Source organism: Sorex araneus, chromosome 10, assembly GCF_027595985.1.
Source record: "Sorex araneus isolate mSorAra2 chromosome 10, mSorAra2.pri, whole genome shotgun sequence".
Classification (NCBI taxonomy): domain Eukaryota; kingdom Metazoa; phylum Chordata; class Mammalia; order Eulipotyphla; family Soricidae; genus Sorex; species Sorex araneus.
In genome coordinates, this window is record NC_073311.1 from 12969694 (window position 1) to 12984290 (window position 14597).

General features: G+C 34.9%; 1 protein-coding gene across 7 annotated transcripts in view; it reads left to right on the top strand.

Moving 5' to 3' along the window:
* Positions 1-14597, top strand: part of CNOT2 (CCR4-NOT transcription complex subunit 2) — a 113768-nt gene that overhangs the window by 82731 nt on the left and 16440 nt on the right. For 6 of the 7 annotated variants that reach the window (XM_055117937.1, XM_055117940.1, XM_055117939.1 and 3 more), the window contains 4 exons: positions 6660-6807; positions 7456-7638; positions 10201-10280; positions 13059-13184. In XM_055117937.1, coding sequence (XP_054973912.1) covers positions 6660-6807; positions 7456-7638; positions 10201-10280; positions 13059-13184 — 537 coding nt within the window. The remainder of the gene's footprint in view (positions 1-6659; positions 6808-7455; positions 7639-10200; positions 10281-13058; positions 13185-14597) is intronic. The other variant, XM_055117941.1, reaches the window with a different exon arrangement.

Below are 14597 nucleotides of genomic sequence, written 5' to 3' on the forward strand. Positions count from 1 at the left end.
GGTGTACCTACTGCTGTTTGTTAATGCATTTACTTAATGAATGCCTTCATTGTGTTTGTATCCTAAGTACTTTGTCCGTGATGGGCACTCAGTAAATGGTTGTTGCACGTATGGTGAGCCAGATATGGCATTTACACATCATCTAGTAGGATAAGTGTATATTATTAAAGGTTTAGAATATTGAGAAGTAAGAATAGTTATATATCTTGGTTATTGAACAAAAAAGAATTTAAATAGGACATTTTTGAATTGCCTATAAGGACTATGAGTGAGATTGCCTTAGTTATTAATGAACAACATCTGACCATGGAAAAAAATAAAGAATCTGTCTTGTTTATTAAATCAGTGGAAACTTATTAGACTTTCTACTAAAAAAGTATAATCATCATGATGCTGAATATATACTAAGATCTTTCTTTTCTTTGCAAGAACACAATTATAGGATGCAGCATACATTTAGGGCTTCATTTTTTTTTTCCCTCCAGAAAATGTATTTTCTGGTGAAAAGTGTTACTTCATTGGACTTTTTATCTTCAGTTTAGGGATTTCGAGTTGGCTTTTTTTTCTATAGGTCTAGTTCACCATCTTGCTTATTCCCTTAACCTCCTCTCCCATTCTCCCCCCACACTAATATATGAATATTTACCTCATATGAGATCCTACTTTTACAACTTTTTGTGGATTAACTCACTTCTTTATAACAACCTCATGAGAGGTTAAGCAACTTGCCCAGGGTTACACAGATAGAAAGTAGAAGAGACAGGATTACATTACTTTGTAAACGTAACTGTGAACATGTTTTGAGGACTGTAATTTCTAAATGCAGTTAAATGTCTGCAACCTGAAGTGCATCTATGCACATGGTTGAAACTGTAAGTGATAAATGATAAATCTCTGGGTTCTAAGAGTTTGGATCTATAGATTTATCTTTGAACTAAACCAAATGATAGCATTTATTTATTTGTAATGTTAATATCATGAGTAAAGTACTATTTAATATCTAAAATATACAGTAAATGATTGTGCTTCACAGAGCTTATTATACTTTAATATTCATATCTACAATCAAATAATAAATTCTGAAAATAAGTACTATAAAAATTGAGTCAGGTTAAGTATCTGGGTAGATGGAACTAACAGGCAGAGATTGTCTTTGAAGAGGTGATCTTTGAATGGAAACCTGAATGTTGAGATGGAAAGTTCTTGGAAATGTCTAATGTAAGCTGTGCTGGTGCAGATGAGATCAAAAGGTCGGATTCGAGAGATTCTCAGAAAGTACATTGTGTGTTAAAGGAAGAGTGAGAGTGCAAGTGTAATGAAGGTTAATGGACTAATAGTTGAGAGATTATGGAGTTTCGTAAAGATTAGATGATGAATTTGGATTGACTCTAAACTTAATAGGTAGGATATTAAGATACAGCTCCATGTTCAACAGATCACTTAATACATGGAAAATAGACTGGGTGGAAGAAAGACATAAGAACAGAGGGATGTAAGAGTTAGGATGAAAGGACTAATGGTGGAAGTGTTGATAGATGTTGCAATATGCGAAAAAAATTAAAAATAGAGATAATATGATTTGGTGATGTCAGGTATGAAAAAGAGGGATATGGTGTAATACTTAGGATTTTAAGTCTGTTGCAATTTGTGGTTGGGTGCTGATAATCTTAAATGAAAATTTAGGTTGAGGGTAGTACAAAATACATGTTGGAGATTCTCACAGCATTTCGATAACTAAAGTTACCAACTGCTATAAAGATCCAGCAAAATATTGTTTGTGAGTCTCAGCTAATTGTAACAAAGCAGCACCTCCCATAGTTGAGGATGTTGAGACTAATGAGCTCCATCCATGCTTCATCTCTGGTACCCAGAAGCAAGAGTACTGTGCTTTTTCTCATACATTTCATACATTTTGTGTTTTCTTTGTAGTGCTGTTATATTTTTGCCTACCTGAATTCTTGGTTAAGTAATTTGTTACTTGATTCTTGTGCTGATATCTCCAGAAAACATTTCCTGATCCCTGTCCATTTCACTTTCATGTATGTATTAGTAATTCCATATGCATCCACAAATTCTGTACATAAATGTTGCAAAGAAAAGGAAAAAATGCTTAAAGTGGGAGTTAACTTTTGTTTGTTTTCGGTGGGGGGCGAGGAGGGGTTGTAGGTTTAAGTGTGTGTGTATCTGTGTGCCTGTGTGTTGCTATATGTTGAACCAAGGGGCTTCACCACGTGCAGAGCAAGTGTTCTGTTCCCCAGGCTGCATCCCCAGCCCAGAAGAAATTTTTATCCCTTAATGTGATCTTGAGTACATGACTTAATGTGTAATGTTGGCTCTTTATTTCTAATTTGGTTTTATGAACATCATTAGTAAGTTAATAGGATGGTCCCTGCAGGCTTTTGTATCTTTAAAATCTTTGATTTTGCTCGAGAAAATAGCATAGTGAAATAATGTTAGATATTACTGGCTGACTAGGAGCGAAATAGTCACAGTGGAGGAAGTGGGCAGAACAGTGGCTTGCAGAGGCTGGTTGCTTTGGGAATGGAAAGTAGGACACTTCAGTCTCCCGTATCACGGTAGGGTCTCTCTATGCAGGGTTTCACGAGACTTCATTTAAATATGAGTATTCAAGGACTTCAAAGGATTAAATTCTTATGTTTTTCTTGTATTATTAAATTGATTTATCAGAGACTACAGGCAGACACATCTTGCCAATAAGTATTAAAGGAATTTGCTGCTAATCAATTTGTGTGTTGAAAATAATCCATGGAAATATTTCTTAAATCCTGTTTTAGATTTCTGAAAAGGAAAATGAACAATTATACCCAGTTCATTCTTTGACTGTTGAGAACCTACCAGAGACTGGAATCTATTAGAATACATACATCTGTATGTTCCTTCTCAAGGTGTAGTTAGTGTGTGTGGTTTTTTGTTCTTTTGGGATTTTTTTGTTTGTTGGTTTTGTTTTTGGTGTTTTTGAGAAGTTACACACGTGACTATGCTCAGATGTTACTCCTGGCTCTGCCCTCAGGAATTATTCCTGGCAGTGCTTGGGGGATATGGGTTGTCTGCAAGGCAAATGCCTTACCCACTGTGCTGTTGCTTCACACCAGTGTAGTTATTCTAACTTGACAGCATGGTTTGTTAGGTGCTTAGTTCATTTTAATTCCAATATTCTCTTAGACACCTATCATATGCAACTCATGTATACATATTTGCATCGTACTTATATTTTTCACCTTGTCTAAAAGGTTTTCATGTCAAAAAGGTTTTATGATCCTTTTAACTATTCCTTTTTTTTTCTCTCTCTCTCTTTTTGAGGGGTTGTCACACCCATCAGTGCTCAGGGGTTACTCCTGGCGGTGCTCAGGGGACCATATGAGATGCTGGGAATCGAACCCAGGTCGGTCGCGTGCAAGGCAAATGCCCTAATTGCTGTGCTATCGCTCCAGCCCCTTATTACTTTTTTTTTTTTTTTTCTTTTTGGGTCACACCCGGCGATGCACAGGGGTTACTCCTAGCTCTAGCTCAGCACTCAGGAATTACTCCTGGCGGTGCTCAGGGGACCATATGGGATGCTGGGAATCGAACCTGGGTCAGCCGTGTGCAAGGCAAACACCCTGCCCGCTGTGCTATCGCTCCAGCCCCCCCTTATTACTTTTTGATATGACATTTTGGAGATGATTTTCTATGACTATTTCTTTTGTTTGTTTGTTTGTTTTGTTTTTGGGTCACACCCGGCAATGCACAGGGGTTACTCCTGGCTCTTCACTCAGGAATTACACCTGGCGGTGCTCAAGGGACCATATGGGATGCTGGGATTAGAACCCGGGTCGGCTGGGTGCAAGGCAAACGCCCTAGCCGCAGTGCTGTCGCTCCAGCCCCTCTGTGACTATTTCTAATTATACTAGTAAAAAAATTTTTCTTTCCCAAAAACTTAGTTGTAATAGTTTGACTTAAGTAACATATTTAATGACTTTAGCATACTTTGTTTTCCAAAGTTCTGTTTCTGTATGTTCATACTGTTCCTAAGGGAATTTAAATCTGTATTTTAAAAATAACTCAATTATTACATATTTCCAAGCCAGTGATGCTCTCTTTCCTTCTTTTTTTATACCTACTAATCCAACAAAATGCACCTGTTGAACTAGTAGGTATCTTTTGGACGTATCATGTTTTTTTAAATTCCAGAGTATTGAAGGGAAAGTAAAACTGCTACATCCTTGAGTTCTTTGTATTCCTTTACTCTCAGCACTATAAATGAACTCGTGTGCCTTTCCCTAATTTGCTAAAGAAACAACTTTACACATTATTTCTCTAAAAGGTTTTCTGCCAGTATTCAGAGATTCCAATCTAAAATAGTTCTGAAGCTGTGAAGTTTTAGAATACAATATATAGCAATAGATAAACATGTACATAGAGGGTTGAAGTAAATGTATCTTTAATGAGTCTTCTGTTAGATGTCTTTGTTCCTAGAAATGAACCAAAGGGTACTAGAATTTTGGTGAGTTTATTTATAGTGGTGAAGATATAGAGGGATGTAGGTAAAGGAAAACTAGAGAAATGACAGCTGGGATATAGATGGCAAAAGAAAATTAAGGGAAGAGAGTAAAAGGAAAATTCAGGAAAATTTTGAAGAGAAGTAAATTTTCAGAAAAAGAAAGATAAGAGGAGGTCTTAGAATACTGAAGGTACTCACACAATGCTAATTTATAGAGTTTTATTGGGCTTCTAGTGGTGTAACCAAGAATAGTAGGAGTTAAGATACCTAAATTATAGGCTTGTGTTTTTGTTGTCACCTGGGGGAGAAATCAGTTAACTTATGAGGCTCAGTTTTCTCTCTTTGTAAAATTGTACTAGGTGATCATTAAGTTCCCTTCTAACCCTAAAATTGTATCATTTCTTGGTTTTTAAGTGTGAGAAACACATTGTGAAAAATTTGCATCACTGACTTTAGGACAGCATATTTGGGGAGAAGGATATAAGCTCTAGAAGATAAGGAGCCTTTTCTGTCTTGTTCACTGCTGTATCCCCAGCAGCTAGTATAGTGCTTAGCAGATTATAGGCACTAAATAAATGTTTTTTGAATGACTGATGTGGACAGTATCACTTTGGTGTTTTCTTATGAGAGCGCCTTAAGAAGCAGCAGAAACTAGTATAACCTGAGAGAATAAAAAAAAAATGATTTCTTCTGAAGAAATCTCGTATAAACTGATTTTTGATCTTTTGTTCTTCCTTGCTTTGTCCCAGATTTGGTTGGGGAGGTGGCTGCAACTACTGGTGTTCTCCTTGTCACAAAACTTATGGTGACTAGACAGGTATATACTGTAGAATAATTCCCTTCATTTGACTTTAAAGCAGAATGAGCACAGATCTTTATGGTACGGAGCTGAGAAGAATGTGCTTAAAGTGTTTTAGCTATTTTGATTTGGGTTCATCAACCTCTCAGCTGAGAATCAGTTGCGCTACAAACTGAGTACTGAGACTATACCCGTTCCAGAGACCGATGGTGAAATCTTCAAGGTCCACTGATACCCCTAGATTATAGGTGGTACACTGCTGTGCCAAATGATGTATTTAAAAAAAAAATATGTGAAGAAAACCAGAACATAAAGTATTCTGCTTTTCTGGAGGCCATAGTTCTGACATCTTCAGATTCGTGAAAATACTTGAATATGCCCTAGATTAGACCAAAAGGAAATGGGGGAGTGTCACCATAAATACCTGGCACCAGAGACTTTCCCATGTTCATTCGCTCTCATTCTGTCTTAGACTTTTATTTAACCCCAATTCAGAATAGATGTGATTGACTGCTTGCCATTTCATGGCTGTGTATAAGAGAATTTTAAAACACGGGTTAGGAAGATGAAGGCAAGGAAATTTCATAGGCAGATAAAACTATAACCTGACTGAGCATCTTTAATTTGAGAGATAAAAGAAGAAAAAATATGTTTCCTATATCAGTAAAAGGCAGTATGTCATAAATATCTGAATGGTGAGTCCTCAACAGTCTTAAAAAATAAACCTGTTGGAATGTATTCCAGTAGTTGACCCTGGTCGTAGAAGACAAGGGGGTCATTGTACTTTAAAAATCCTTTTCAATATTTTCAATTTTTGTTTCTTATATAAGCATATATAAGAAACTTACAGATTTCCTTAAAAACAGATTGTGTTTTTAAAGATGCTGACAGTATATGTTAAGTTTATAAAAATTATAATGTTGAGGATTATGTGTGTATAAATAGTAGTAAAGAGACTTTTCCTTAATGACATTAATAAAGGATCATATAAAAATTACAGTGATTTCAGCATAGCAGAGTTCGAAGTTCCTGTAGCTAAGTTATTTAAAACAGGAAAACATGCAGATTGCAAATTTCTTAAAGGCAGAGTTGTGGAAAGTATTTTCACCAAAACTTAAAAATCATCTAATTATTACCAAAGTTTTTATAAAATAGCACTGAAATGAAGATAGAAATATTAATGCAGGTTAGAATCTTTATTAAAACTGGAGTCTTTGGAGTGAATTGAATATATCTATTTAAAACTTGTATTTACACGTTAGATCATTTTAAAATGTTTTAAATTGCCAACTCCAGAAGATGGATAACAATTTCATTCCTGATGGCAATGAATTTCCTTCTTCTGAATTTTTTTAATAGGTGCACTAGGCCTTCCAATGAGGGGGATGAGCAACAATACCCCTCAGTTAAATCGCAGCTTATCACAAGGCACTCAGTTACCGAGCCACGTCACGCCAACAACAGGGGTACCAACAATGTCACTTCACACGCCTCCATCTCCAAGCAGGTATTTATTAATGGGCCAGAATATTTCTCAAAATGTATATTTGTAGAATAAGCAAGTTTTTAAATGAAGTAATGATTTGAATTTTCTGGTTCATTGCCTTTCACTAGGGGAAGAATAGTTCATACCCTTGACTCATTTAATTCATGCAAATTGATAGATATGTGTTTATCCTGCATCTAATATACCAGTAGTCAACATTTTCAAAAAGCCAGCTCTTTCTAAAAGGATGTGCAGTTTAAAATAATCCTGATTACTGCTCACACACTATGCATCCTTTGTGTTAATGAGAATAAAACATTGCTTAAATTATTCATATTAACATGAAGAGGATAAAACGACATACATTTGGTATGAAATTATAAATAAATATATGATATACATTTGTATTAATGTCATAATAACCACATTAGTTCTCTCATCTTAGAGATCATATATTAGTTTCACTATAATTTATTGCCCTTTTAAAAATTGATTTGTTTCATTTTTCCTTTTCAAAAAGCTAGAATTGCCAGACAGATAATGAAAATTAGCACTGTAATTTTTAGGCAGAATTGGGTAGGTTCAGGAGTTAAAGCAATTAATTAACTATAGAGAATTTTAATGATTAATTGTGGAGAGCTTATTTAGTATGATGGACTTCTTTTTCAGGGGTATTTTGCCTATGAATCCTAGGAATATGATGAACCACTCCCAGGTTGGTCAGGGCATTGGAATTCCTAGCAGGACAAATAGCATGAGCAGTTCAGGGTTAGGTAGCCCCAACAGAAGCTCGCCAAGCATAATCTGTATGCCAAAGCAGCAGCCTTCTCGACAGCCTTTTACTGTGAACAGGTAAGAGTTTACTGATACTGTGTATAATTGTCTATTGGAGTATTTTCAAATTTGCCTTTTCATATTCAGTAATGTTCTTTAGTCTTGACTTCTGTCTCATTAGTGTTTCATCATACATTTATGACCAAAGAGTCTCTTTCTGTTAAGTTTCACGACTTTACATTGGGGGGGGGGAGTCAGGGAGGGCTAGGCCAGAGTCGGTACAGCAGATAGGATGCTTGCCTTGCTGACCTGGGTTTCATCTCTGGCACCCCATGTGGTCTCCTGAACCCTGCGAGGAGTGATCTGCGAGAGCCTAGAATAAACCCAGTGCACTGCCAGGTATGGCCCAAAATCAGAACAAAAGAAAATAAATCCAAAAACAAGTTGTTCTTTCAAAAGTCAGTTTGATTTTAGAAAGCTTTTTGTTGTTAGACAGGTTATTCTTAGGTTGCCATTAGGCAAGTTTTTGTTGCCTTCCTCTAATAATAAGTGAGGTTAGTCACCTCATCTGAGAAGGTTGATTGCCAGTGGTAAGAGTCCCACGATTGTAAGTAAGGACTATAGAGACACATTTTGACTCACTGGACTTGTCTTGACTCACTTTACTTATATCTTTTCTACTGGAAATCAGTTTGTGCTTTGAAGACTTCACCACCACAGTCTTCTGTCTTTGGAGTATTTGAAGACTATTATGTTCTGGGATTGAAAACAAAAAGTTGAGCTTTTGGGGACTAGAGCAGTAGTACAGCAGGTAGAGCTTTTGCCTTCCAAGTGGCTGACTCGGGTTTGATCCCTGCATCTCATATGGTCACCAGAGCACCACCAGGAGTGATCCCTGAGTGCAGAGCCAGGGGTAAACCCTGAGCATTGCCAGGTGTGGCCCAAACAAAAACAGTAAAAGAGATGAGCCATTCTTTATCACTCCTTTTGATACTGTCTATTGCGTATAATACCGTGCAAAAATAAAAGTACTAAGTTATCTGCTATGTTGGGAGTTTTAAGCTGTCTAGGTATTGTCTATGAGTTATATCGACAATATAAGGCTTTCTTCCTTGCAAAAATGTTTGATTGCCAGGTTTTTTTTCAAATGGGGAACTTTGAGAGAAGTAGGACCTTGATCTATTTGCTGTCATCATTTTCATTTGAATTATTCCAGTACTTGTACAGTCTGATTAAAATAGGTTATTAGCACATTTCCTGTTTTAATCTTCATCCCATGATTTTAATTGTCATTCCTTTTGTATTCACTGTTCTTTTTTTTTTTTTAGTGAAATAAAAACTTATTTCGAAAGAGTTATCAAAAATCATCTCCTTGATAACTTCCTAACCATATACTACTTCTTGGACTTTATCGCATCTTTCTGAATTCCTAAAGAATTGTTCATTCAGTGTACATTTAAAAATTTATCTTGCCATATTTTTTACTTTTTGTCTTTGAAAAATACTTTGCTTATAAATATCATTGAAACATGCATCTGAAACCCTAATTATTGCTTTTGATAACATTTGTGTTTATTACAAGAATGTTTTATCTTTTAGCATATATTCAGTGTTTGAGAGTGCCTATATCATAAGCAATTCTAACATGCCATTAAATAAAATTTTCTATTACCTTTCCCATTCTTCTTAGGAAGGTTGTTTCATATTTTGCATATTTTATGAAATTTTTGTTTAACCATAGTTTCACAGAGTTAGCAGAAACAAAAACTTCTCGTCTTCAGACAGTTCAACCTTGCTTGTATCACTGATACACTGTCTTTTTTCAAATTATTTTCTGTTGAAGTTACATGTTTTCATTGTAGAATTTGTATTCTCTCTGACATTCTAAATTACTTCTGGCATTATGTAGGTCCAGTCTTATATTTTGTGTTTATTCTCCTGTTTAGGGTTGTGCATAAAGAAAGACATATACTAAGTATTAATTGTGTGTTTAGAGTTTCGGGCTCTGGGCTTTTCTTTTTAAGTGAATATTCATGTTTTAGAACACTAAATTCAATTAAAGAGAAGTGCCTTTTACTTCAGATCCGGTAGAGTATTTAGTGTCTGTGATATCCTGTTGAACACTAAACGCAGACGATATAAAGATGAATAGACTTGAACCCTGCCCATGGCAAGTTTATACTATAGTTGGAGAAAAACAATTTTACATAGAAGAAAGACATTTACGCGAAGAAATAATAGTTCACTTTACCATTAGAGGAAGAAAAACCAAGTCTTCAGAAAAAATAGTCCTGCAATAAATTGCATACTTTGGAGGATAGTTACTTTCAGTATATCCAGTAAGTGCCTCTGCAAGTACACTAAAGGTCCCCATAATTTTGTTTTCTTTAAGACTCACATATAAATACTTTGGTTTTTAAAGTTTTTTAATTAAGACATTTAAGATGTTTTGGTTCTCAGTTATTCATGGAAGGGCTTTAGGAAAGTTTTTAATTAAAAATAAAGATTAAATTAGAAGATAAAATTGTTTTTAAACAAATTGTTATATGCTAGGAGATCAGAAGTATACACTTTTGTTTTTCTTCATCTGAAAGTTAGTGTTCTTACTGTATTATCTAAAATTATTTTCTATGTACCCAGTATGTCTGGATTTGGAATGAACAGGAATCAGGCATTTGGAATGAATAACTCCTTATCAAGTAACATTTTTAATGGAACAGGTAAGCTTATCCTGGAGCTAGCACCCTATTAAAATGATAGACTATTGAGATATAAAACAAACATACTGATCTTAAACTGTAGGATTTTTTTATGTGTTAAATGGTAGAATTAAATTCGGTGAGAATTTGAATGGGTAGAGTACCGTTTGGTTTACAGTGGAAAGATAGATAAATCTATTTTTTTAAATTTGATATAGCAACGATAGTGTTATAAAATCAGGACTATTTCCTTAATGCCTACAAAAAGCCTGAACTATCCCTCAGAATCTTCTGCTTTATGGAGCTTTACCTGTCCTCAGTCCCGTCACTGTGAACTATTCTAAATCTGGTTGGGTGGGATGGCATGTATGACTGTAAAGATCCCCATTAAAGAAACATTCAAAATTCTACATAGCACTTACAGTTTTTTTCTGAATAGGTGTTTAATAGTAGAGATTTGGGCACTTAGCTGTTATAGTTTTGGAGGGATTTGGGGTTTTTGTTGTTTGGTTTTTGAATCTTAGTAATTTTTTTTATCAAGTGTTTAAAATTTAAAAATTATATGAAAACCCAGTTGTTTATTTTTTTAATAGTAAAATAATTCCTTCAGGTTTTTTTAATAACCTAAAAAAATAGTAAAATAATTCCTTTAGGTTTTTTTAATAACCTAAAAAAAAATTGGTTATTTTTTTTTACCAGCTGCTTCAGCAAAACAGAGCTGCTTTTTTTTTTTTTTTTTGCCCTTACCACCAGACCCTCTTCATAGAAAGGAAATGAAGGATCTAGGCATGATCAAAGAAAGGGTCAAAAATAATTATGATTATTGAAAAATGAACACATGTAAAGGAAGTAGGAGGCCAAAGAATAAACAGTAAAGTAGACCACAAAAACACGAGATTTAGTAATAAGATATGATTCATGACTGTTATGTAGACTGATCAAATGACACTTTGGAATTGCACATTTTAACATTTGAAATTACTATTATGGGTTCAAGATGTTATAATATGAAATACCATGTTCTGTTGCTTCTAAAAGACACACTTTATTATTTCTGAGTCAGGCTATAATATCAGAGTTTAACTTTTTCCTATGGCTCAATGGAATATAAAGTAAGAGTATGTCTGACAATGCCATCTTATATTGTGAATTACAGTTTTACATATCTACATAAATTTTAAAATTAAATTTAAAAATAATTTTCACTCAGTATAGACTGAGAAAATTGTTCTAACACTGGTGGATGGAAATTGACTGTAGTGGGATTGGTGTTGAAATATATCCCTAAATGTCAACTGTCAATAACTTTGTAAATCACAGTTGTTTAGTTAAATTTTTTTAATTATATTAAAAAATTTTTTTTCAAAGCTCCACCTAAGAAGACCTAAAGATGTGTTTTAAAAATTAATGCATGCTTAGCATATAATTCATTTACAATTTAATAATTTGAGATTATGTCTTATATTAAAATATTGTTCATTTCTGTTGTCATGTTCAAATATATTGTAAGTTATAAATTCAGAATTTATAAATTGCCATTTTAAGCAGTTGGTATGAGTGAATTTATCCCCCCCCCTTAAAATTTTAAATTGTCATGTGACCTGTAACATTAACAGAGTTGTATTGTTTTTCTGTCAAAGTGATTTTGAGAGGGAATTCTAGTCATGAGGCTTGGAGAAAAAGGAAACCTGGGGGAAAGGGTCATGGTTATAATACAGTATATAAGAGATCAGAGCCAGAGAGTTGGTACGGAGGTTAAGGCATTTGCCTTGCACTGGACTGACCCCAGTTCAATTCCTGGCACTGCATATAGTTCCCTGAGCACCTTCAGTAGTGCGCCCTGAACTCAGAGCCAGCATTAAGCCCAGCTGGATGTGACCCCAAAACAAAAACACAAACAAAAAGATTGAGTAAAACTTATAGTACAGACTAAAACTTAGATTGAAAATTAAGTTTCTCCAGAATTAAGAACATATGTTGTAAGAATAGAATAATAAAAGTTGTGAATAAATTGGGAATGGTTAAAAGGCAGAGTGGGAAGGTTGAGTTATATTTTGAACTTTTTAAAGGAAACCAGCTTGCCTTTAAATTTTAAAATGAAACCCCCAAAATGTATTCATTTAGTATGTTATTTATTGAGCGCCTACTATGTAATAGTTAATAAAAATACTTTGGGGGCTTTGTATCATATTTCCATACTTCCAAAACACTCACCTATATTCTACCTATTCTTCCCTACTTTTATCTGAAACTACAACACATACACTTGATTACATAGTATAGTCAAGAATATACACTTGATTGTGTGGAACAACACACAGGGCAAAATCTTAGGATTTTTTGCTTCTGCTTCCAGTGTCTCAAGTACATCTGTTTCTGACCATTTGCAGAAGGCACTGTCATCATCAGACTTGTGTATAGTTGAAGTTCTCCAAGTGTTCTGGATGCGACCTCTTCTTGGATATAACAGAAAGAGCAGTTATTGATAGTTTTTGTGTGAGCTAGCAAGCTTATACCTTCGATTGCTCTTTTTCAAAGGGACAATAATGCACCGTTTTATTCCTTAGTCTGTATCCTAGGTCTCTTGGGTTTGGTGTTTTATTATGCTGGTTACATATTGAATTCTATTCATTCCTATGAAATCAATCCAATGGCATTTATTAAATATATAACTTAAATGGTGCTGTGCATTATTTAGGAAGAGGCACTGTCAGGCAATTCAAATTGTAGTAATTGGTCTTCATAGTCTTTTAAATGTTTATAAATCAATAACTGCTGTTCTTTCTTACTGTTATTTAGATGGAAGTGAAAATGTGACGGGATTGGACCTTTCAGATTTTCCAGCATTAGCTGACCGAAACAGAAGGGAAGGAAGTAGTAATCCAACTCCATTAATAAACCCCTTGGCTGGAAGAGCTCCTTATGGTAATTAAATTTTTTTATGATGACCATTAAATGCTTTTGTTGTGTATACATAAACACAGATGTGTGTTTATGTTTTCTGATCATATTGGTTTAGTTTTGATTTGTATAAAATGTTTTTCCTTCCCAGAAAATGTTGATAGTAAATGGGAAAACCTGGTTTGTATAGAAAACTCAAAAGGAAGCCCTTGTTTGTTGGTATGCAAAAATTACTGTTTTCCCTCAAGTCTCTACTTTTGTGCACCTTAAGTGACTTTTGCAGGGGCTGGTGGGATGGTCTGCCATTTCTCTTCTTAGTTCATCACTTTTTTTTGGGGGGGTGGGCATTACCAGATTTTTTAACCCAGGTCTTGTGCACACAGCTTGCCACTGAGTCACATGTATTTTTGATATGTGTAGAATTGGGTGGGTGCTTGTGGTAGTTTACTCACTCTCTGATGGTACACAGGAGAACAAGTGGTTCCAGGGACCGTGGAATCCAATAACCTTGGTTTCCTGCATGCAAAGCATACAGTTCACCCTGTTGAGGTATCTCACCAGCCTTTTTATAAAGAATGCATAACGTGATTATTAACAACTAGGCATACACTGAAATTTTTCTAATCCAGATTTCATTTTCACATTACTAAACTTGCTTGTGAAAATTCCTTGTCAGTGGGAGCTATCTTGTGTATTATAGCAGCATCCTGTAGTATCTGGACTGGCACCTATCCTGAAAACTGGTTCATGGAACAGCAGTTATAACTAAGGCAGTACAGCCTGTGATTTTCTACACCTGCAAACCAGTATCTGGACCAGTAGTTGGAAAATGTTTAGCAACATCCCTGACCTCTTCTTCCTACAGTTCAGTAGTAATAGCATTCCCACTCTACATCAGCCCTATTCTGACAGTAACAGATATGTATAGACATTGACAGATATCCTCTGGGAAGGAAAAAAAACATCAAAAATGCTTCCCATTGAGAATCACTGCTCCTGGGGCAATTATTATTTATATAGTTTCTTAATCACCACAATTTCTTACTGTCTAATAAAGGATTTGACTAGTAGAAAGTAAGTGGAAAGAAAGGGAGTTTAAAGTAGATAGCAACAATTTTATGCAATGGCATTGTTTCAGAACATTTTTATCTTTTGTACACGTACAGTTGTTTCTTTTGGGGGAGAATCTGATGGAGAGTTAATAGTAGAAATTATGAACTTAGGAAAACCAGTTCATCATTTTCCTAAGATAACTGTTTTTCCCATTTCCAACCAAGAAAGGTTTCTAAACCTCTCTTCTCAAAACATGAAAACAAATATTATGTCAAGATGGAAAATTCTATTGTTCATATTCTGGAGTTTGCAAATCAGTCTTTCAAAAATACCAAAAAAGGTGATCTGCCCTGGAAGTTGAGTACCTGGCTACTTGATTCTCAG